Source organism: Lissotriton vulgaris, chromosome 5, assembly GCF_964263255.1.
Source record: "Lissotriton vulgaris chromosome 5, aLisVul1.2, whole genome shotgun sequence".
In the NCBI taxonomy this organism is placed as follows: Eukaryota; Metazoa; Chordata; class Amphibia; order Caudata; family Salamandridae; genus Lissotriton; species Lissotriton vulgaris.
In genome coordinates, this window is record NC_141693.1 from 1,688,920,962 (window position 1) to 1,688,944,698 (window position 23,737).

At 46.0% G+C, this 23,737-nt stretch overlaps 1 protein-coding gene across 2 annotated transcripts in view; it reads right to left on the reverse strand.

Annotated features, from left to right (window-relative positions):
- Window positions 1–23,737, reverse strand: part of TLK2 (tousled like kinase 2) — a 1,405,344-nt gene that overhangs the window by 475,334 nt on the left and 906,273 nt on the right. For both annotated transcript variants that reach the window (XM_086923830.1, XM_086923831.1), the window contains one exon: window positions 12,915–12,996. In XM_086923830.1, the coding sequence (XP_086779956.1) occupies window positions 12,915–12,996 (82 nt within the window). The remainder of the gene's footprint in view (window positions 1–12,914; window positions 12,997–23,737) is intronic.

The following is a 23,737-nucleotide window of genomic DNA, read 5'->3' on the forward strand; positions in this document are numbered from 1 at the left end:
TCAACTGGGTGACGTAACTTAGAGGCGCGGACAACACTGCCCTGTGTAACTCACCATGGAGACAACCAGACAGGAGGATGTGGACGTCCTCGGATAAACTCCTAGACCCATATGAACAACCATGAATAGTAATAACAAAATGAAACTTTTGTCTCGGTAGCACTCCCTCACTGAATCAAGGCAACAACGAGAAGAAAACTAACTTCTGTATGCTATCTCTTCTCCTCTCTACCTTAATTCCTTTCCTTCCCCCTTTCGTCACACTCCTCTCCTCTTACGGAGACAGTGGATAGGGGGCAGCCAAGCTTATACAGGTTGAAACTGCACTACCATTAACACAGCCAGTCTGGGCTGCCACCCTGCAACGACAAAGCGTTGATGATTATATGTTATATGTTGCATAAAAACAATAAAATCTATTTTGAAATTTAAAAAAAGAACTATACGGTCTGTAGTGCCACATGGAAATATACGTGTTCAGACCCAATCGGTCTGTGGTGCCACGTGCATGCTGGAGTTAACGGTAAAAAATATTCCAATGAAGTGCGAGAAGGACTATGCTACTTACCAGTATGCATCTGTTCTTGGCGTGTAGGGCTGCTGACAATCATATCTGTGCATAGATCGCGGCCTAGTGTTGGGTCCGAATGATTGCACATTGTTGTCCTGGAAGAGTCTTCGAAGTATCACGAGATAGGTGGCTCCTCCCTTGGACTACAGTGCGCATGGGCATCCTCCATGCTCCGATTGTTTTTCGCCATTGTGGCAGAGATGGAGTATAATACAGTAAGGGATGTCCATGCAAAGAGTGAATGCTACAGCTGCGACGGGGAGGCGGGTGGGCGATATGAATGTCAGCAGCCCTACATGCCAAGAACAGATGCATATTGGTAAGTAGCATATTCCGTTCAAGGCATGTGGGCTGCTGAGTTCATATCTGTGCATAGAATGTATAGCAGTATCTTCCCTAGCTGTGGCTGCCTGTGCCAGCTGCAGCAGTCTGAAAGAGTTTTGAGAACAGCCTGTCCTACAGCAGCTTGCTGTTTGGAATGTACATCTACACAGTAATGTTTGGTAAATGTATGTATGGTTGTCCATGTGGCTGATCTGCAAATTTCGTGTAAAGGAATGTTTCCCAGAAAAGCCATGGATGCCCCTAGTTTGCGTGTGGAATGCGCCCTAGGGGGAACTGTTAAGGTGCGTTTTGCCTTTAAGTAACATATCTGAATGCACTTAACAATCCATCTGGCTATCCCTGATTTAGAAATAGGGTTGCCTTTGTGTTGTGGTGAGAAAGCAACAAACAATTTTTTTGTTTTTCGAAATGCCTTAGTTCTATCTATATAGTATAGTAGAGCTCTTTTGACGTCTAGAGTATGCAAGCCCCTTTCAGCAACCGTTTGTGGGTTTTGAAAGAACACTGGCAGGTCTATTGTTTGATTTATAAGAAAGTGGGATATCACTTTTGGCATGAATTTTGGGTTGGTTCTGAGAACTACCCTATTTGCATGTACTTGAATGAATGGCTCGTGAATAGTTAGGGCTTGCAGCTCACTAACTCTTCTAAGTGAAGTAATGGCAATAAGGAAAGCCACTTTCCAAGTAAGAAATTGTAGTTCGAATGAGTGTAGTGGTTCAAAAGGTGGTCCCATAAGTCTGGTTAAAACGATGTTTAAGTTCCAGACTCGTGAAGGTGGGTGCCTTGTGGGAATTACTCGTTTAAGTCCCTCCATGAATGCTTTAATTGCTGGGACTCTAAATAGTGAAAGGTGTTGCCTGTTTTGGAGATATGCTGCTAACGCAGCTAGATTTATCCTGATGGATGAGTAGGCTAAATTGCAACGCTGTAGGTGCAAGAGATAGCAAATTATGTTTTGTGTGGAAGCGTCTAATGGGTTTATGTCGTTGTTTCTGCAGTAAATGACGAATCGTTTCCACTTTGCCCAGGTAGTGGGTCTTCTTGCCTCTGTGATAATATTCATGCAGTCTGGAGGCAAGTTCAGGTATCCAAACTCTAGAATCTCAGGAGCCAGATCGCTAGGTTCAGCTGTTGCGGGTCTGGGTGTTGTATTTCGCCACGGTTCTGAGTTAGAAGACTGGGTGTTAGTCGCAGTCTTTGATGAGGCACCACCGACAGTTTTAGGAACGTCGTGTACCATGGTTGTCTCGCCCATGTGGGAGCAACTAGGATAAGCGTCAGTGAATGTTGGCACATTTTGCGTGCCACTAGCGGTATTAGTGGAGCTGGGGGAAAAGCGTACGCAAATTTGCCTGACCAGTTCATCCATATCGCATTGCCTTGCGACTGCGGATGTGGGAACCTGGCGGCAAAGTATTGGCATTCTGCGTTTTCGCTTGTGGCAAACAGGTCTATCTCCGGTTGTCCCCATTTCCGGAAGAATGGTTGGAGCACATTGGGGGGAATCTCCCATTCGTGCATTTGTTGACTGTGCCTGCTGAGCAGGTCGGCCATCTGATTGTCTTTGCCTGGGAGGTGTTCCGCCATGAGAAACATGTTCCTTTGAATGGCCCATTTCCACATGCTTTGAGCCAGATGCGACAGCTGTGGGGAGTGTATCCCTCCTTGTTTCTGGATATAATACATCGCTGTCATGTTGCCCGTTCGGAGCAACACAGTCTTGTTGCATAAGTGTTTTTTGAATGCTTTTAGTGCTAGGAAGATTGCCATCAACTCCAGGAGGTTGATGTGCATTTTTTTCTGTTGCATAGTCCATATTTCCTGAACTGTGTAATGCAAGACATGACTTCCCCAGCCTTGCAGGGATGCATCCGCTGTCAAAACTATTTGTGGGACAGGCTCTTGGAACAGTCGTCCTTTGCAAAGGTTTTGTGGATTCCAGCAATGCAGAGAGTTGTATGCTCGACTGGTCACCAACCCTAGGTCTTTTAATTGCCCTTGAGCCTGGTTCCACTGCCTTGCTAGGCACTCTTGAAGCGGACGCATGTGTAACCTGGCATGAGGGACTATGAATATGCACGAGGCCATCATGCCTATGAGTTGCATAAACACTCGAGCTGATAATGAGTGTTGGGGTTTGAACCTTTAAGGTTTGCATTCCGTTTATTCGTGCTGCGTTGGGATATGCCTTTGCTGCTAGTGTATTTATTGTTGCTCCCAGGTACTGTTGTACGTGGGAGGGTAGCAGGTGGGACTTTGGGTAGTTTAGTGAAAAGCCCAGGCTGTGCAGGAGATGAATGGTCTTTGACATGTGGCTGGCACATTGCTGGGCTGATGGCGCGTGTATTAGCCAATCGTCCAGATATGGGTACACATGAAAGTGTTGTCTCCTGAGATGTGCCGCCACTGTTGCCAGGCATTTGGTGAACACCCGTGGAGCTGTTGTTACACCGAATGGTAGGACTTTGAACTGGTAGTGTTGTCATTGAATTGTAAACCTTAGATACTTTCTGTGAGCAGGGTGTATTGGTATATGAAAGGTCTAGAGTTGCTAGAAAGTCTCCCTGTTGAAGAAGCGGTAAGACTTGTTGGAGAGCGAGCATATGAAAATGCTCTGACAGAATGTACATGTCGAGGGGCATGAGGTCTAATATTGGTCTGAGCGCACCGTCCTTTTTCGGAATGAGTAAGTATAGCGAGTATACTCCTGTTCCCTGATGTTATAGTGGGACTGGTTCTATGGCCCCCTTTTGTAGCATACTGATGACCTCTTGCTGCAGTAATGTTATATGTTCCTGTGACATTGGACGGTGTACGGGTGGTATGTTGGGTGGTGTTGACGTGAGTTCTAGGCAATAGCCATGTTGGATAATTTGCCTTACCCACCGGTCTGTAGTGATGTTTAACCAGACTGGCAGGAATTGTTGTAGTCTTCCCCCGACCGGTGGTATATGGTCTAGGGGTAGTGTCAAGAAGTCACTGTTTGGTGTTAGTGGAGGATCTATTGGCATTACCTCCACGACCCGGCCCTTTGTGTTTTTTCCACTGTATCCACTCCTGTTTGTGTTTTTATTGTATGTGGATTGTGTATTAGTTTTGTAAGTGGAGGATTGCTGCGATGTGTTACCTCGCGCCATTCCTCTATAACTGGTGCGACGAAAGGAGCCTCTGTGTCGTTGTCCTTTTTCATTTTATCCAGAATTGAGTCAACTGCTGGACCAAACAAAAAATTTGGATTTATAGGCTGGTTAAGAATTGTGGCCTGTACTTCGTTTTTAAATCCAGATATGCGAAGCCATGCGTGCCGTCTAAGCAGCACGCTTGTGTTAATGGATCTTGCAGCTGTATCTGCCGCGTCTGGAGCACACTTAATGGAGAGATTGGTGATGAGCTTTCCCTCATGTATAAGTTCATCTGCCTGCTCTTTGAAAGGCTCAGGTAAGTGTTGGAGAAGTCCTTCCTAAGAATCATAGTGTGCCCTGTCATACCTGGCCAGCAAAGCCTGTGTATTGGCTATTCTCCATGAGTTTGCTGCTTGAGCCGCTACTCTTTTGCCTGATGCTTCTAAAATCTTAAGACTCCTTGTCAGGAGGAGGAGCCTCACCAGTTGTTTGTGAATTTGCACGCTTTCGTGCGTTGGATACTACCAATGAGTCCAGAGGCAGTTGTCCCCTGATGTATGTAGGGTCTACTGGTGCAGCCCTATACTTCTTCTCTATTCTAGGGTTGATGACACGTGCCCTAGCAGTGTCTTTGAAAATGTCATTTGCGTGTTTTAGGACGACCTTTAACATGGGGAGTGTTTTGACACTTCTTTCTGATGTTGCCAGCGTGTCAAATAGAAAGTCCTCTTCTATAGTATCAGAATGCATATCTACATTATGGTAGGTTGCAGCTCTGTCTATTAATGAGTTAAAAGCCACTGTGTCTTCTGTGGGAGATGGCTTAGCTGGGTATACAGTAGGGTCTGTAATGGGTAGAGCCCCCTCATTGTCTGGCTCACCTCCATCCCCCCCCATGGTTGTGTATTGGGGTCCATATATGGGTTTTGTATATCTCCAAAACTCCCCTCTGCATCCTGATCTTCATCTAGGTTGTAGTCAGAGCGTGCAGGTGAGTGTGGCGTGTATGGAGTAGCAGGCATAGCTGGAGAGATAGGTTGGAAAAGAATAGGAGAGGTAGCACAGTCTTTTCTTTTTGAGGGGAATTTTCAAAAAGCCTTCCCTTGGCACTGGTCTTTTCTTCCTTGTACAAACAATCACTTTCCCAGTATTTGGGTCAATATATAGTTTTGACTGATCTTCTGTGGATGGGTCCGGATGGATGATTTCCTCTTCCACAGTTTTTTGCTTTGGCGCCGTAGTTTTTGGTCTGTCCTTTTTCGGTTCGATACCTTTACTCGGTTCAACCACTTTTGGTGCCTGGATTGGTTTTTGATGTTTGCCGACAGGTTTAGTCGGTCCGACGTCTTTTACTGGCTTCACCACGGTTTTCGGACCGAGCGGTTTCGTCGGTTCGATAACCTGTTTAGGTTTTAGAGTTGCGTCTTGAGTTGGCTGTTTTGGCTCGACGCCCCTTTTCGGATCGATGGGCTTTGGCTCGACCGATTTGGTGTGGTCTACTTTTGGTTTCTGTTTCGGTTCGATGACCGCCTTGGGCGTAGGCCTTTTTTGTTCGTCGATGCCCTTTTTTCCTTTTTCGACCGTTGAACCCGATTTGCTCGAGTCGACGTGCTTTGTCTTTGAGGTCGATTGGACGGCCTTTGGCTTCGAAGTCGATTCAACTGCCTTTGGCTTCGAAGTCGATTCGACGGTCTTTGGCTTTGAGGTCGATTCGACGGCCTTTGGCTGGGAGGTCGATTTGACGGCCTTTGGCTTGGAGTTCGATTCGACGGCCTTTGGCTTCGATATCGAATCGATGGCCTTTGGCTTCGAAGGTGTTGATGGAACGGTAGCCTTCGGCTCAACGCCCTTTGGTTTTATCACATTTGGTTCGACGACGTTCGGTCCGAAGACTGTCGCGTCGATGAGTTTTGGTTTCGATGGGCCTGGCCTTGGAAAACGTGTCTCAGATGGCTCATTTTGTATGTTCTTAGCCGGGCGGTATGGCGGGCTGTAGACCCAGTATATTGGTCTTGGCTAAGGCCTGTTGGTGATGCCTCGACCTGAGTCTCTGATATTGGTGTAGTGTCTATATGGGGCGGGGTACTCATAGTTCGCCCCTCGTCGCCATCGGAGTCATCTTCCACAGCTACGATATCTTGGTCGTATTCTTCGACCTAGATGATTTATTCGTCGTCGATGTAATAGTCAGAGTTGTGCTCGGAGAAGTGCTCTTCCTCTTGATCCGAGTCTTCGGCGTCAAGCAGTTCTTCTTCGTCATCGAAGATATTTTCGGGCTCTGGTGCCGACCTCTGCATTTCTTGCCTTTGCGCTCGTCGATTCAGGATAGTCTTTTTGGATCGGAACTGGGCACAAGCCAGGCAACTGTCTCCATTGTGATCTGGAGACAAGCATTTGTTGCACACTGGATGTTTATCCCAGCTGATCCTCTCCCTGACCAACAACCCCGCCGCCGCCAGAGCCAACCTGCACGAAGGGATGAAAGAGGTAGCTGAGTGGATGACGACCAGCCGCCTGAAACTGAACTCGGACAAGACGGAGGTCCTCATCCTGGGCTCCTCACCCTCCGCCTGGGACGACTCCTGGTGGCCTCCCGCCCTGGGCACCGCACCCAAACCGACAGACCACGCACGAAACCTGGGCTTCATCCTGGACTCCTCCCTCTCCATGACCAGACAAGTCAACAACGTCTCCTCGGCGTGCTTCAACATCCTACGCATGCTACGGAAGATCTTCTGGTGGATCCCCACCGAGACCAGGAAGACCGTCACCCAGGCCCTCGTCACTAGTCGACTGGACTACGGCAACGCCCTCTACGGCGGTACCACCGCCAAGCTCCAGAAGAGACTCCAGCGGATCCAGAACGCCTCAGCCAGACTCATCCTCGACATCCCACGAACCAGCCACATCTCCGGACATCTGAGAGACCTACATTGGCTCCCCGTCAACAAAAGAATCACCTTCCGCCTCCTCACCCACGCACACAAAGCCCTACACGACCAAGGCCCGAGCTACCTCAACAACCGAATCAACTTCTACGCTCCCAAACGCCTCCTCCTATCAGCCAACTACGCCCTCGCCGCCGTCCCCCGCATCCGAAGAGCGACTACAGGAGGAAGGTCCTTCTCCTACCTGGCCGCCAAGACCTGGAACTCCCTCACGACCGACCTGCGCCTGACCCAAGACCACCTCTCCTTCAGGAAGAAGCTGAAGACATGGCTGTTCGAGCAGTAGCGGCACCCCCCTCCCCCCAGCGCCTTGAGACCCTACGGGTAAGTAGTGCGCTCTATAAATGTCTTTGATTGATTGATTGATTATCGGTGTGCAGGAACTTCGAGTTGCACTGCGGGCAGTACTTGAATGGACTTCGTTCCATCGACCGTCGGTTCACGTGGCGTCGAGAAGGCCTAACGGCCCGATTCGACGACCAGAGTGCAAAGGAAAGTTAAAGGATGTTATCGTACCGATCGCAAACAATACCGACGAAACCGAAGGCCTTTTGGCTTTTTGAAAAGTTTTCCTAACTTGGAGTGCTTGAAAGTGCATCCGAACCCAATGGCGGAAAAAAAACAATCTGAGCATGGAGAGGATGCCCATGCACACTGTAGTCCAAGGGAGTGAGCCACCTATCTCGTGATACTTCGAAGACTCTTCCAGGACAATAATGTGCAATCCTCCTGACCCAACACTAGGCGGAGATCTATGCACAGATATGAATTCAGCAGCCCACATGCCTCGAACATAATGTTGTGAAGCATACAGCGAGACACAAGCATGTTGAGTGTTAGAGAGCTTGTTCACGCTGGTGTAAAGAAGGAACTGCAGCATTCTGGAGAATCAGAGTTTAGATCTGAACGATCAGTGGTGCCACAAGCAAATGTTAGTTGAGACAAAAAATGAAAGAACAAATTCATACCTAGTGTTTAGTTACTGCGGATTCCAAAAGGATCCATAGTCGAAGACAGTGTGCTCGGTAGACACCAAAGTCGAGCCACTACCAAAGAAGTAAAGATAGAAATCTTGGCCTGGCAATTATACCTCCTATTAAGAAAGTCAGAATAGGTGGACGTTCTTTTAAATATCTCGCCCCCACATTATGGAACTCCCTTCCCGTTGATCTACGCCACACTCCCAATTTGTTTGCCTTCAGAAAGGCCTTGAAAACCTGGCTTTTTCATTAGTAACTCTGCTTTGTTTCTGTTGTCCTTCTCCTTTCTTTCAGTAATGGGTCAGAAAGCGCCGGGACACTCCTTGGAGTAGCCGTGCGCTATATAAGTCACCCATTAACATTAACATTAACATTAACATTAACTGGTGTAGAGTGTTAGGAAGCTGGAAATGAGTGCCATCTTGAAATGTTAAAAAAAATTAAAGTGTGAATCATTAAAGCAAATGGTCTAAAGCATAAAATAAAAAAAGAAGAACAAATAATAGAAGAAATGAGAGACAATAAGCAAATGTAAAAGGATTGACTAAAATGCAACAAGCAATATTGAGGCACTGCAGACCGCTCAGGGTCTAAATACACAAATTGCGCACTCTTCAGAACGGCGCCTTTCATCTTTTGCCTTTACCCACACTACAGTTAACCGCGTTATGCACACAGCTTTGTTTTCTCTCTGCTGCATATTTAAATTGTACTTGCGCTCCACTACACTATTTATTTCTCTGCCCACTGCCAGCATGGGGACTTTTGCCAGAAGTTACTAGTCTTCTACTTGTGTTATTATATTGCAGACTGCTTGGGTCTTATTCGCCCACACGGGGCACACCATGAGGCCCAACAGCATGTTGAGTTGTCACTACCATTACATTTATCGTAACAAGCACTCTTCATTTTAACACACTATTACGGGATAACTTTCCCTTCACTCTATCTTACCATTTTCACCATAATTGTGGCCCAGTTGGATAAAGCTAGTTGTCATGTGCATGTATGGGACTTTGCACCATTTCCACTATTTCTATTAACACATATCTCTGGTTAACCCAGTGATGGTAACCCAGCTATTTTTCCAGCTTCACTCTGCATATCTTTAACATTCCCCCTTGGCGAAGGGCCCATTGAGCCCAAAATGCATTGGATTGACCAATTGGGACCCCACCTTTCATGCAAACCAATGCAAAATGTATGTTTTGTGGGAATATGAACTTCACTTGTTTAATACTGGCCCAAGAATTTATAAAGTAAAAAAAATAAAAATTCAATTGACAGAACATATATGGTTTAAAGTGTTTTAAATGGGATTACTCCACTCATCTGGAGAATAAAGCTATGCACTGAGGGAACGTCTCCTCTAGGGGGACGCTTTCACAATACATTAGGACGCTTGTGGACCAGTGAGAGATACCCGATCTGCATGCAGAACTTTTCAATCTATTGAACTTAACCTCTACTTTTTTAACATTCGGTGTGCATGTACCACCCTTGGTAATTTTGACTGCTTTTATGGTACAACATTTTCCAGATTGTAAATAAAGTTTGTGTTTATGGTCACACATGCTATCAAAATAGAGACTTACTTGTGTTTAATGGCAATTACCAAAACTAAAAGACAATGTCTTTTTTTTTTTACAAAGGAGACTTTTAGAACAAGCACTGGCGTTGCCAATAGGTCTCGCAGTAGGAAAGTTTGAGCTATTGGTTTTCTAAATTACATTTTATTTTTTTGTTTTGTTATTTACAATGCCCATACTTTTAACTTTTCGCATTAGGAAAGTTTGAGCGATTGGTATTGTAAATGACACTTTTTTAATTTATGTGTTGGTTTTGAAAATAGCAAAATTAATAGCTTTGCCAGTTACAATGTCAATAGTTTTAACTTTCGCAAATGTGACACCTATAGCATTTGTAATGCAATGTGTGTTGTATTTACGTGACTTAGATGTATTGATATTACAAATAACAACAGCTTTTAATTTTGTAAATAATTAATACTTAAATAAAAGTTATTCTAATTTATAATGGCAATAGCTTAAACGTTTCTAAATACATTTTGTGAAGATTATGTTCAGTGTATTTTATTGTGACGAAAATCCAAGAACATTGCATTTGCACCTACACACACATATGTGTTGTAGCACTGAGTGGTGTGAGGGTGAGGGGGGTGAGGGTGAGTGGGTGTGTGAGTGTGTGAGGGTGAGGGTGTGGGTGTGTGAGTGGGTGAGGGTGAGGGTGTGTGAGTGTGTGAGGGTGTGTGAGTGTGTGAGGGTGAGGGGGTGTGAGTGTGAGGGTGTGAGGCTGAGTGAGGGTGAGAGGGTTGTGAGGGAGGGGTTAGGATGAGGGGGTGAGTGAGGGTGTGAGGGGGTATGAGAGTGGGTGAGGGTGGGTGAGGGTGAGGGTTTGTGAGGGTGAGAGGATGTGAGGGTGTGTGAGGAATAAAATAAATATCAAATAAAATACATTTGTATGCGCTTGAACAATGGCAATACAAAAATGCTCTATGCATAATGGCACGTTTGCATAAAGCAGAAAGTAAAGCAGACATCAGCGAAGTAGCCATCTTTAAAGCAATAGGGAAGCCCATTCTTGTGTTCAGAATGACCAATAAATATGCAAATAGTCTCAACTAAAATGCATAATATGTAAATTAACCTCATACATATTCATCGTGGTTAGCCTGAGAACCTGACTGGAATGTGCTACTCTGTTGCTCCGTGAACCTAGTTTTAAATTCCTACGAATGAGGTAGAAAAAGACATGAACAACTACGTGTCCGTTTTTTTCACAACAATTTGAACGTCAGCCAAGAATGCTGTGGAAATCTGCGGAGTGAAATGCTTCAGAATGTCTGCAGGCAAGACTCTAAAGGCCTTTGCGGATAGTTTTGCAAAGTCAGTAAATCTGTATTTTCCTGTACAGGATTTCATTACAAGTGCCAAACGCAGCGCGTGAGTTGGAATGTAACAGGACAGGATGTGGAAATGCGCTTTTGCGCGAGAGAGGCAGGGAAGAGGAAGCAGCCGCGAGTGACCCGGAATAACCCTTATTCCTACGAATGAGGTAGAAAAAGACATGAACAACTACGTGTCCGTTTTTTTTCACAACAATTTGAACGTCAGCCAAGAATGCTGTGGAAATCTGCGGAGTGAAATGCTTCAGAATGTCTGCAGGCAAGACTCTAAAGGCCTTTGCGGATAGTTTTGCAAAGTCAGTAAATCTGTATTTTCCTGTACAGGATTTCATTACAAGTGCCAAACGCAGCGCGTGAGTTGGAATGTAACAGGACAGGATGCGGAAATGCGCTTTTGCGCGAGAGGCAGGGAAGAGGAAGCAGCCGTGAGTGACCCGGAATAACCCTGGCGCGGCACAGAACCTGCTGCGTCATCTCTTTATGCACTGCTTTTGGGGTGGGCTGCAGTACTGGTTCTGTGGTTCCAGTTTCACGGGGTGTCGGGTGGTGGCTGCAGTGGCGCGAGGCAAACAGATGAGCCCCACCCCAGAATGTGTGATGGACTCCCCGCGTCTCAGACAGTTCAGAGATATTCATTGAGAATTTGAGATGGAGCTAAAGTAGGTCCACCACGCCCTCAAGGGTTGGGCCCCCCTGGAATGCTAGGGGAAGGGGGGGTGGGAGGGTCTATGCCACAGGGGCCTGTGTTATGTCCCTGGGAAGCTTCAGTTCACTAACTTCAGTTCACTATCGTCCCCCGGCCCCGGCAACGCTTGGAAACTTCGCACCGGGAAAATTTGTCATCTGGAAACATTTCTCCTTTTATATAGAAGCGCCTGAAACATACTTATTTTAGCAGATTTTTTAACCAGTTTATTTTAAAATTCTTTCAAAGTCTATTAAATCCGAAAGGTTTAAACAGTACGTCATGCACTTTGCAGCAGCACAAATTTGCTTCTTTGTCGACTCTTGAATATTATTTCAGGGTGCAGTGCTGGAAATGTAACAAAAAATACTCTGAGGCAGTGCCTCTGGGGCCTGGTGGACAGGGCTGGAGAGTGGTAAAGGGGCGGCCCTTGGAAGCCAATAGATCAAGATGCCAACAACTGAAGGGCTCCCAAGACGGTGACAAATCTGCATATGCAAGAGCGAGAGATGGAGGGGAGGGGAAGGAGGGAGTAAAGGGGGCTGGAAACGAGGGGCATATGAACAGGTAGTAGAGGAGACAATGGGATGGGAACTGGGTAAGGCAGGAATGGGGACGCAGAAAAAGAACACCAGGGAGAAAGCGGGAGAAGGAAGATGTCGAGTATTGTTTACGTAAAGACATGAAAGGTGAGGGACTGCAAATGGACGGAATGAGATAAACAAAGTACAAGAGCGGCCGGGAAACTGAAAGTACGGCCGGCCACCGGCCAGCCATGAATAATTAGGGGAGGAGAAGCAGCAGAGCACACGCTGGGAGAAGCCCGTTGATGTGGTGGCAGCCGTGAAAAAATGCAATTAGGAGGGAGGGAGGGAGGCTGATGCGCGTGCTTGTTTGGCCACGTGATTCACGTGAACTCAAAGAAAACCGCACGAAAAACCCCTTGGTTTCACGAGTATTTTGAGCACTTGAATTCTCTCCATTTCCCATTCCTTCGGAATGGAAAAGGCGAGACCTAAAAACTGAATACTGCGCTGAACCACAGCATTCCAGGGGTACAAAATGGGTTTTTGACCGCTTCTTTGCACAACAAATGGATAATACAGTTTCTAACATTAAGACAAATCCATACACCACCAGTGGATCAAGGATAGTTTCTCTACAACACAATAATTTAAGGCTTCTTACTTTGGTTAAAATTGCTTGAGATATTAATTCAAGAAAAGGAAAAGCTGAAACAAAACAGATTGTTCAACAATTGTTTTAAGGTGAAAAAGGAGTTAACAAAAGGCAAACAATTAACGAAATGTGACACACTTCCTGGTCATCCTTACCTTATAAACCTCGCTAAAGCCTCCTCTTCCCAGAAGATGCAGCAGCAGATACCTATCATTTAGTGTAGGGTGGTCTTTAAATCTGAATACAAAAAAAAAACGTTAATGCATGGTACAGTGTAAAAATAAGAAACCCAACACCACAAGTCCAATCGCAACCTAACTGCAGTATCCCCACAGAGAAAGATAGCACCAGAAGTCAAGACATTTTTGGAACACTCACTATGGCCGATTCTGCCCTTTTCCAGCCAATATAGAAAAGTTGAACACAAAAACCCAGGTAAATGAAAGCAGACAATCAGTCTACAAAGACTACGTTGCTATTGAAGATTTACCTTTTCAATTTTCATATTTGTTTTCGAAAGAGGCAGGCCCATTTTAAGGAAATATTGTAATTCTGGTTCTGCTGCATAGGAACCATATATGAAGTCACAAACTTAAAATATTTCCATTGCCATGCAGGGACCACAGAACATCTTTTATTTTGGAGGTGAAAGCTGTAATTTTCCAAATGCAGGCCTAACCTCCCATCTACTGAACAGGCCATTTTTCTACATTTTATCTCAATCCATCAATACAAATTACACTAATTATATAAATACTCAAGCAGAAATAAGGGAAAGTAAAAACAGCCTAAGTTGAATATACACAAAATATTTTTTTTTTAAACATACACTGCTCCTGAAAGTAGAAGCAGATTCCACCTCAAAGGCATGTTTTGCACTGGCAGTTGTCTCCCAGGTTGAACTCTTTTGTAACAGGATATGTAAATTTCTCAAATTAAATAAAACAATTTGCCTTTGAGACAGAGTCTGCTGAAGTAAGAAAGTTGTATATGCGGTTTAAGATTCCTGGGATTGCAAGGGCTTTTTAAATCTTGCAGTACAATGCAGGAGGAAAAACGTTTGTAGCTTATAGTGCTTTAGAATTCACATGCTAAACACAATCTTGCAATCTAGTGTTCGGATCAATACAAACTGTTTTTATTCGATGAAGGAGCTTAGTTTCGAGGTGATGCATGACACCTCCCCAAAACATTACAATGAACCAAGACACAGGCTCAATCCTAGATTGTTTACCCTCTAAGGGTAGGTGTGAGGAAATGGGGTGTAAATATAAGGTGTGGTTGTGACATCACTGTGTAATACACTTACCAACCCCTTTCAGACCAGTAGGTTTCATTTGTGAAACCTTCAGCTCAACCCTGGATAGCTGTGGCTCTGAGCAGCAAAGCTTACACAAAGGAACACGTGCAAAGCATTTAAAACAGTACCACAATAAGTGAAAAAGAAATCAACAAGAAACTCAATAAATACAACACCTATTTATGAAAATAGGCTGTATTCTTAGACACCACATTGAAAAAGATCCACAGGAAGGCTCTAGAGACTTTACAAGGTACAGTAAATTAATGCATTTTACTCAACAGTGAACAAGCAATGACACATTCAACGAATGTGACACTTAGAAAACTTTTCACCAAAAAGTCGGGCTAGTTGTAGCAGTGTGGCTCACTGGTTAGAGCAGGCAGACCCTGAAGCAGAGGTCAGACCCGGGACCAGGGTTCAATTCCCGACGCGGCAGGGTCTTGAGCTCAAATGTCCATGGACTCGATAATTCTCGCTTCGCTGCCTGACCTAATCATGGGTTCACACTCTGCAACTCTGGGCATTAAGCTTGCTTAATCTCCACAACGGCACCCCCGCGGCGGGATGCCTGGCTTTAACCTTGGGGATGCCTTGTAGGGGCTATCTCACAGGGAAAAGCCAGGACGGGTTCCCAAGGCAAGCGCGGAGATACCCCTTCGGGGGTCGATTCTGGCGCTATATAAGAAACATAATAATAATAATAATAATAATAATATTGTGGACACTTACAGTCACTTTAGGCGACCTAATCCAGGCCAGTCTTAAACAACTTTTTTTTAAAATCTTAAATAAATGGCATTGTCATTTACAATGCCAATAGGTTAATCGCTCGCAAATGCATGACCTATTGCATTTACACCCACACAGAGCCACACACACAAAGCCACCCACAGAGCCCCGCACACACCCACAGAGCCTCCCACACACACCCAGAGCCTCCCACACACACCCAGAGCCCCACACACACCCACAGAGCCCGTCCAACACACACACAGAGCCACCCACAGAGCCCCACAAACACCCAGAGCCTCCCACACACACCCACAGAGCCCCACACACACACACACACACACACAGAGCCCCCCACACACACACAGAGCCCCCCACACACACCCACACAGAGCCCCCCACACAGAGCCCCCCACACACCCACCCACAGAGCCACACACACCCACAGAGCCCCCCACACACACACCCACAGAGCCCCCCACACACACCCAGAGCCCCCCACACACACCCACAGAGGCTCACACACACCCACAGAGCCTCACACACACCCCCACACACACACCCCCACAGAGCCCCACACACCCCCCCCCTCAGAGCCCCCCACACACACCCACACAGAGCCCCCCACACACACCCACACAGAGCCCTTCCACAGAGCCCCCACCCACACACAGAGCCACATATACACACACATTGAAATAATATATGGAAAGCAGAAGATACTTTGACCCAACATACTGTTGTAACGCATTACAAAGCACACCACGGCATAGCAAAATATAGCTCAGCCTAGCCATGCATAATGGCCACTCGGCATGGCTGTAGATTCCTGCCTCCCCAGTCGTGTCCTTCAGGGCTAGGCCAGCTGCACAGATGCCACAGACAGCATGCATTCACTCTCCCCGCCCCTCCTGTCCTCCAAAAATCAATCCTGATTCGCTTTGTTGAAAGGGGTGATGGGAAGGGGGGACGACCCTACATCATAGACCTCGGGATTAAAACTAGCGGAATATGTCACATTTCCCCTGGGCAATCCGAGCCCTGCATCCCACCCCACCCTGCCATCCAGGAAGACCCCCGCCCTCAAAATCAGACATGTGGACCACCCATTCCATTCACCTTGTCGACTGACTATGCCCGTACAATGCCACCCCACACACACCCTTCAAAGGTAATTAATTCTTTGGGACATTGACATACAACAACCTGCCTCCTTCCTTTCCTGTAAAATACCGCCACCAAACTTGGGGTTTCATTTAAAGTCGGGTACTGTTATATCATCATTTTCTCAACCCTCCAAGCCCCCGAATTCCCGTCCTCCACCTGTGATAATGTGCGCATCACCTGGACATCTTGCACGGTAGCTTTCAGCGCCTCCCCTCCCCCTCTGTCCCCACTGCCCTCTTCCTCTCTCGGGCTGCTGCTGCTCTCAAGACATAACGGAAATTTGCGTCTTGCACAGAAAAAAAAGCCATATGCACGATTACAAGGAAAGGGTCGGACGGGGTCCCGGGGTTGTCTGAGAGGAGATGGCCGCTACCGAGATGATGGAAACCGTACGCCTGTGGGGCCAGACGCCCCCCCCCCCCGCCGCCGCTCTGCAGCTCTGCCCCCCTGACATTGACGCCGGCTGCCCTCTTTTGAAAGGAGCGCAGAGGCAAACGCGGCGCCCTGCGGGCACCCTTGGTTTACAACAGCAGCCGACCCGAGGGAGGGTACCGGTGTAGAACCGGGGGCACAACAGAGAGAAAAACACAATATGCTCACCGTAGAAACTCCAGCACCTCCAGCCGTTGAGAAATGACTGAAGAAATGTTGGGAGGGGGTGTGTCTGTAAGACTCTTCGCTCAGGGGGTGCCCACCGATCCACAGGGGCAGCTTTCACCCGGTCACGCTAGACACACACTCCCCGGGTCCACTGGGCGTGCCCTGTCGCTACCACTGACCCCACGCCGCCTCGGGCACTGTGAGCATGCTGCCCCTCACCGGCGCGCGCTCCTGCCACTCGCTCACCGCCACAGCTGTCTCTCACGCTGCCGCCGCTGCTGCTGCTGCTGCTGCTTCGGTGAGAGAGGAGCACCCCAAATGACCACGTTTCTCCGAGGCGAGGCAGAAATGCCTCGGAGAAACACATGGCCATTTTCGGATTTGGGGGCGTGTATTTGTTGTTTTGAGTGACGGATGACGTCACTGGCGAAAGAACAGCAAAATGTACGCCCACGAATCCGAAAGAGACGGGGCTAAATTGGAGTGAGGGCTCTCTCCTCCAATGGCTGGCCTCCGTTTAGGAAGCCAGCAAATGGAGGAGAGAGGAGGGTTAAACCCCACTACTAAGAAACATAAGATCTCCTACCGGAAGCTGGCAAGCCAGCATTTCCGGTCCGAGACCTAAAAAGTACGATTTACTCACTATTCTCAGACCACTTGGCCATTTAACACAGTTTAATATTTCAGTTTTCTTATAATGGTAATTCTTTATCCCACAGTAATATGATCCGGGAGGTTTTGTAGTAAAGTAACACGCCATCTCTGTTGAACTAGTCGAGTTTTTACAATATTCCCATATTTTTTGTACCACATGGGTATATTTTCCAGCCTAAAGATGGTTTACTTTTACACCTTATTTCATAGGGTTTCAAATGAGCTATTTATGCCGTTATTTGGGATGAAGTAAAGATACGCCCACTTATACATACAGGTGAGCCTTTACATGAAACCACTGTTTAGTATTTTATACCTAGCAAGATTCATTCTAACTCATTGCTTCTACCATACAAGCTACGTTCCTAGTGAGAAGTTCACTCACATACCCACAATGCAACATTTGTCATATTTGGCAATCATTAATTTGTGAAGAGTGATACACTCAGCCCATCTATGGTGAACCACAGATTTGTAAATATTGGACATGATGGGGCTCCCCCTCTTGAACCACAATCATGGAGTGGTCAAGAACTTGGAGGTCAAGTTAGACAGCCTGTCCTTCCAGCAACAAGTCAACTCTGTGATGGGATCCTGTTTTGGCCCACTACCTATACTGAAAAAGAATCTTCACTTCCTCTCTTAGGAAATAAGTTATTCAGGCACTCATCACATCCAGTTTGGACTATGCAAATGTTCTGTACTTGGGTTTGCCTGATTACCTGATTAACAGACTCCAGATGGTACAAAACGCAGCAGTTTGCCTACTACTCAACCTCCTGTTGAGAATGCAAATGTCAATTTTGGAAAAGGTGATGGACAGAGTTTCTAACTGATGCAGAATACTCCTACCCAGTCAAGAGATCAGGGAATGATCCATCACCGTTTTTTAGCTCACTGCACCATCCCAGCTCAGAACCCGGCTATATGCAAATTAGTCTGTTCCTGTCCCAGTGCATGATGGGAACAGGGCAAACCAAACTACCAAGCCAATTCTTATACTGGGAAGGAGACAAGCTTCCGGGGACCGATTTCTGGCATTTCAGCCGTCGTCGGCCCGGCTTGCTTGAATCCTGATGGTGCAATGAGCTAGGGACTCACGTCTGAGTATACCCTCCCACACATAGTGTGGATAAAATCAATTTTGGAAAAGGTGATGGACAGAGTTTCTGAATGATGCAGAATACTCCTACCCAGTCAAGAGATCAGGGTTTGATCCATCACCGTTTTTTTAGCTCACTGCACCATCCCAGCTCAGAACCCGGCTATATGCAAATTAGTCTGTTCCTGTCCCAGTGCATGATGGGAACAGGGCAAACCAAACTACCAAGCCAATTCTTATACTGGGAAGGAGACAAGCTTTCGGGGACCGGTTTCTGGCATTTCAGCCGTCGTCGGCCCGGCTTGCTTGAATCCTGATGGTGCAATGAGCTAGGGACTCACGTCTGAGAATGCAAATGTCTCCTTACCTACATTCGCTTTACTGGCTCCAGATGAGGAAGCACATTCTGTTCAAAGCTCTTCAAACCAGGGCTGACTATTTGGTTTCCAGAATTAGATCTTACCTTTCCATTAGTAAGCTCCGTTCCTCAAACAGGTCTCTCGCAATGGTTCCCAAGTTCCGGCGCCACACAGTGGGCGAGCAACCCTGGAAAAAGCTACCCCAAGTACTTCGCTCAGTTGAATCAGTCTGTATTTTTAAATAGAGGCTGAAAACATGGCTTTTTGTTCAAAACTAAGTGGCCCTACCTATGAGCTTAGCGCCAGGACACTCACAAGAGTAGCTGCGGACTTTATAAATCTCACCTCATCATCATCACAGGCATGGAGGAAAACTAGAAGACTTATGTACAAGTGTTGCATTATTTTCCCTTTTGATGCACTGGATGAGCACTATTTTCAATTATAACTTATAGAGCATCTATTTGTTTGACTCAGTTGTTAGACTCATGTACCTGTTTGATACTTCGGATCGATATCTATTTTGTACTCTTTAAATTCATTCCAATTTTAGTATTTGAACTGTTTAGCTCTCCATGTTTTACCTTGTGTCAAAGAAGAAACTGAGTTCTATAGTGGGCATTGGGACAAACTAAATCATTAATACTTTACCTATTCCACAGAATATATTTTGCTTGTATAGCATACTCCAGTTGGGAGCCAGCCAGAGGCATTAACAAGGTCCTCAGAATCAGTTACCTCCACAGATGAAGCAGTCTTCACGCAGGTCAAGGCACATTATGCATTTTACAATGGATTTCAAAGGAAGTGGTCCCGATACAAGCGATGAAGTAAACAGAAGGTGCTCAACAGTGCAGTAGATGCAATGTAGTCGGCAGGAGTCTTTCTTCTTGGTCTACGAAGAGGGTGAGGAGGTCGTGGTCACAGGGTTGACATCCCTTGTAGTCCTCTCGGTGCTGGTAAAGGTCCAATCAGAACTATTCTACCAGTCGTACAGTATCGCAGTCTGTGCCAAATCATTCCCTGGGCGATAAAGCTGTACTCTAACAACTCTACTGGTCTCAGGAAACTTAGGTGCAACTTTGAGCATCTGGTCTTGGGGTCTAGTGCTGCACGCCAGTGGTCTAAAGATTCTAGACAAGCAATTTTCCCCAGCAGGCTTCTCAGGTGTGTGGTTTTGGGCTGCGAACAAGAGCTCAGCCAAATGACCTGTAGAGTCTCCTTGCTTTGGCTGCACCCAGGACACTTCTTCTCCATGAGCAGGACACAGCAGGAATAGTTCCTCTTCTTCCAGTCCTTCTTCCAGTCCAGTAGAGATCTGAGTTCTGGGTGCCAGGAAGGCCCTATGAATGATCCGAAAATGCCCTGAGGGAAGGATGTGGTTGGTAGCCAATGGGCTTCTAGGTTCCCTCCATCCCGATGACCACTTCCTGGTAAGTGTGGTACCTGGCTATCCCAAAATGACCTATTCTGATCACTCCCAACATGGCAGAACCCCTCTCTCTGTCCACAGCTCCCTAGCCCAACACAAAAGTGTTGCTACCAAGGGGGGCTACAGGCAACTGAAAAACAAGTTTGTCAAAAGGTTTCCCTTCTCCTTCCCGGGTGCCAGCTAATCTACCAAAACAATGAGACTGTTCTTCTCCCAAGTGATCCACAGTTATGCTTCAACTTTGAGGCTCGCCTTTTGGGCCATCACCTGTGTGGCTTCCTAAAGGAAGGAGCTAATACCTCTCTCTAGTGCAGGCCCCTATTATCTCCTTTTCTGGGAGTCATTAGCATGTCTCCCTAGGTGCGCAGAAAGCTGTATCGGTCTCAAGCTCCTTGTGTAACAGGTAATGGCAAAGGAGACTGAAGGCAACAAAGTGGCAACTTTCTAAAAGTTGCACACAGTTACGTGTTACATTAATTTCGAAATGAGAATCAAGTCAGGCTTAATGTAACAAGTTGTTTGATACCTTGGAGTATCACCTTTGGTCAAAGTGTTCAGAAGTTAGCACAGCTGAGAGGTCATCGTGTAACCCTGTACTCCCCAATGGAGCAACAGGCTCTCCACAATAAAAAAAAGAATGTTGAGCATTTCCAGCTACCTGTGGAATATGCTGCACCGTGCCTTAGGCTTGCTACAGGGGTGACATACACATATTACAGAGGAATGTTTAGCTTTGCTATTGGTTAGATGGTAAATTCTGGCCAGCAGTTATAAACTGCTCTTCCAGTCTGCAATGAAGGACTAGGACATTCAGTGTGACACAACCAGTGCTGCACTCCCTGGTGTGATTCTATAACTTACATGTCCTGGGTACCATAGACTAGGACTTACAGCTAAGTTAGACTATGCCATTTGGATACAGCCAATGTAACATACACGTTTTGGGGTAAGGGCACTGGCATGGAGGTCTGGTTTGCAGGCCTCAGTGTGCACTCAGTTGAAAACCCAGCAGCAAAAACTTGGAGTTGACCACACAAAAGGATTTTTATTTATTTTGAAGATTTTATATAGCGCAAACAAGACTCTTACGAGTATCAGAGCGCTTTACAGACAAATGTAAGAAAGAAGCCAAAAATATAATAAAAACAAGAGATAGGTGCAACCATGGTACAAAACTTAAGCATGTAAAGTCAATTATCTAGACAGAGCAAATATCAGCTAGTTGAGGATAAATACATAGATAGGAACAATAAAACAAAAGGTAGCAGAACGGACAGGATCACGTGAATTGAGCCAAGAGGATCGCTTTCACTTCTTTTTTAAAGGTGGCAGGGGATGCGTTTGTTCTTGTTTCCATGGGCAAAGCGTTCCAGATCCTAGGAGCAGTACTAGAGAACGAGCGAGAGTATGGTTTTTTTGGGCAAATCGTTGTGGTTTTAGAAGAAGTGTCTTGGCACTCCTGGAGGTTCTGCTGCCAGCAAAGCGCTCCTGTTTCTGAGCTAGATAAAGCGGGGAATTGTGGTGAAGGGCTTTGTTAGTCATACAAGCGATTTTAAGATGAATTCTAGCTCCAAATGGTAGCCAGTTGAGGGGTCTAAGGTCAGGTGATATGTGTGAGTTTCTCTTTGAGCCAGTGATGAGTCTTGCAGCAGAGTTAATAGTGGATCCTAATGGGGCTGTTGATGATCTTGGGAGGCCGCATAGGGTTACATCACCGTATTCCACTCTAGGTATTACCAGGGCTTGAACAGCTTGTTTGAAATCAGAGGCTGGTAGAAAGGGTTTCAATTTTCGCAGGGTCTTCAAGTGGAAGTTGGCTCCTTTAGTGGAGGCGCTGATGTACTTCTGCATCTTTAGACTACTGTCAAGAATTATCCCACGTGACTTAGCTGAATCAATGATGAGTGGTTGACCTTTGAAACCTATTAGGTACGCTTCAGCCAGTCAAGGATAGTGGGAGTTTTGTTAGGGGGGACGATTAGTAGGAATTCCGTTTTGAGGGAGTTTAGTTTCAGATGATTTTCGGCCAGCCAAATTTGGGTTTTTTGTACTATGGAGTTGAGAGATTTGATGTCATCGAGTGAGTGGATCTTGATATAGATTTGGGTGTCGTCAGAATAAATATGGAAATGGATCTTGGTGAAGCTGAGAAGATCAGTAAGAGGTTCCATAAAAAGGTTGATAAGGGTCGGTGAGAGTTACAGGCAAAGGATTGGACAGGGATTGGTTGACTTTCAATCTTTGGGATCTGTTTTGAAGGAAAGAGGCGAACCGATTATATACAATTTCAGACAAACCCATTCTTTGTTTAAGGAGTTCAAGCAAGTTGTCGTTTTTGACGGTGTCAAAAGCAGACAATAGGTCTAGTAGGATAAGTAGACAAGCTTCATTTTGGTCCTGGATTTTTAGAGTGTTGTCAAATATGTGAGTCATGGCCGATTCAGTACTATGACCTGCTCGAAACCAGATTGAAATTGGTTAAGCAAGTTGAATTAATCAATGTGATTGTTCAGCTGTAAGTTAACACAGTTTTCCAGAAGTTTGGCTAGCGTAGGTATGTTGGAAATCGGCCAATAGTTATTTAGGTCCACGGGGTCAGCTGTTATTTTCTTTAGGATCGGCGAAACCTGACCAGCCTTCAGGATGTCTGAAATGATTCCTTGAAGGAGGGACATATTTACGATCTTGGTCCAGAGAGGTAGTAGCAGGGAAATGAAGTCTTTTAAGTAGTTAGCCGGGAGCGGGTCTGTGAAATGGTTGGAAGGGTTCAGAGAGGTTAGTGTCTTTAGTATAGAGTCTTCACTGTACGTGTTTAAGTGGGACCAATTTGCGTTGTCTTTGAGTTTGAATTTAGGGAGGATGTTGGTTTGCACATCAACAGGTCGGTATATGGATTCTTATCTATGTCTGAGATGGATAAGAGGTCCTTGAGTAAATCTGATTTTATGGATTCTGTTTTGGAGGCAAAAAAGGATGCAAATTCTTCACAATTGGGTAGATCAAGAGATATGGCGTCTGTTCTTGGCATGCAGAACTGTAGATTCACATGCTTTGCATACTCCTGCCATCTAGTGTTGGGTACGGATGTTTGCAAGTTGTTTTTTTTTCCAAAGAAGCCCTTTCCAGAGGATCAATAGCCACCATTGCAGATCTCTTGTAGTCTCTTCCAAAATCTGAACTGGGTCAGAGAGACACCCACATGTTACACCCACTGGGACTTTAGATCCCACTGCAGAGCCAGCATATGCCATCTGGCATGTCTCACCGGCAGGATGCAGGTGGCCATCAGAACCAGTAGCATCAGAGTCGGTCAGATGAGATCCAGGCTTGAGGACTAAACTTCTGGATCATAACCCAAATGTCCAGGACTCTACGTCCAGAATGGCTATGATGAAAGGGAGCGTTTGGGAAGGAGTCAGGTGTGACTTCGGCATGCTGATTGTAAACCCCAATGAGGACTGTGTTACTTACCCTGTAAGCATCCATTCGTAGCGTGGTGCTGCAGATTCACATATTATTCACATTCCTGCCAACTAGTGTTGGGCCTGGATTCTGCAATCAGTTTTTCTCAAGGAAGTCTTTAAGGTCGAAGTGCATCGTTATCTCCTCCTCAAAACATTGCACATTTTCAA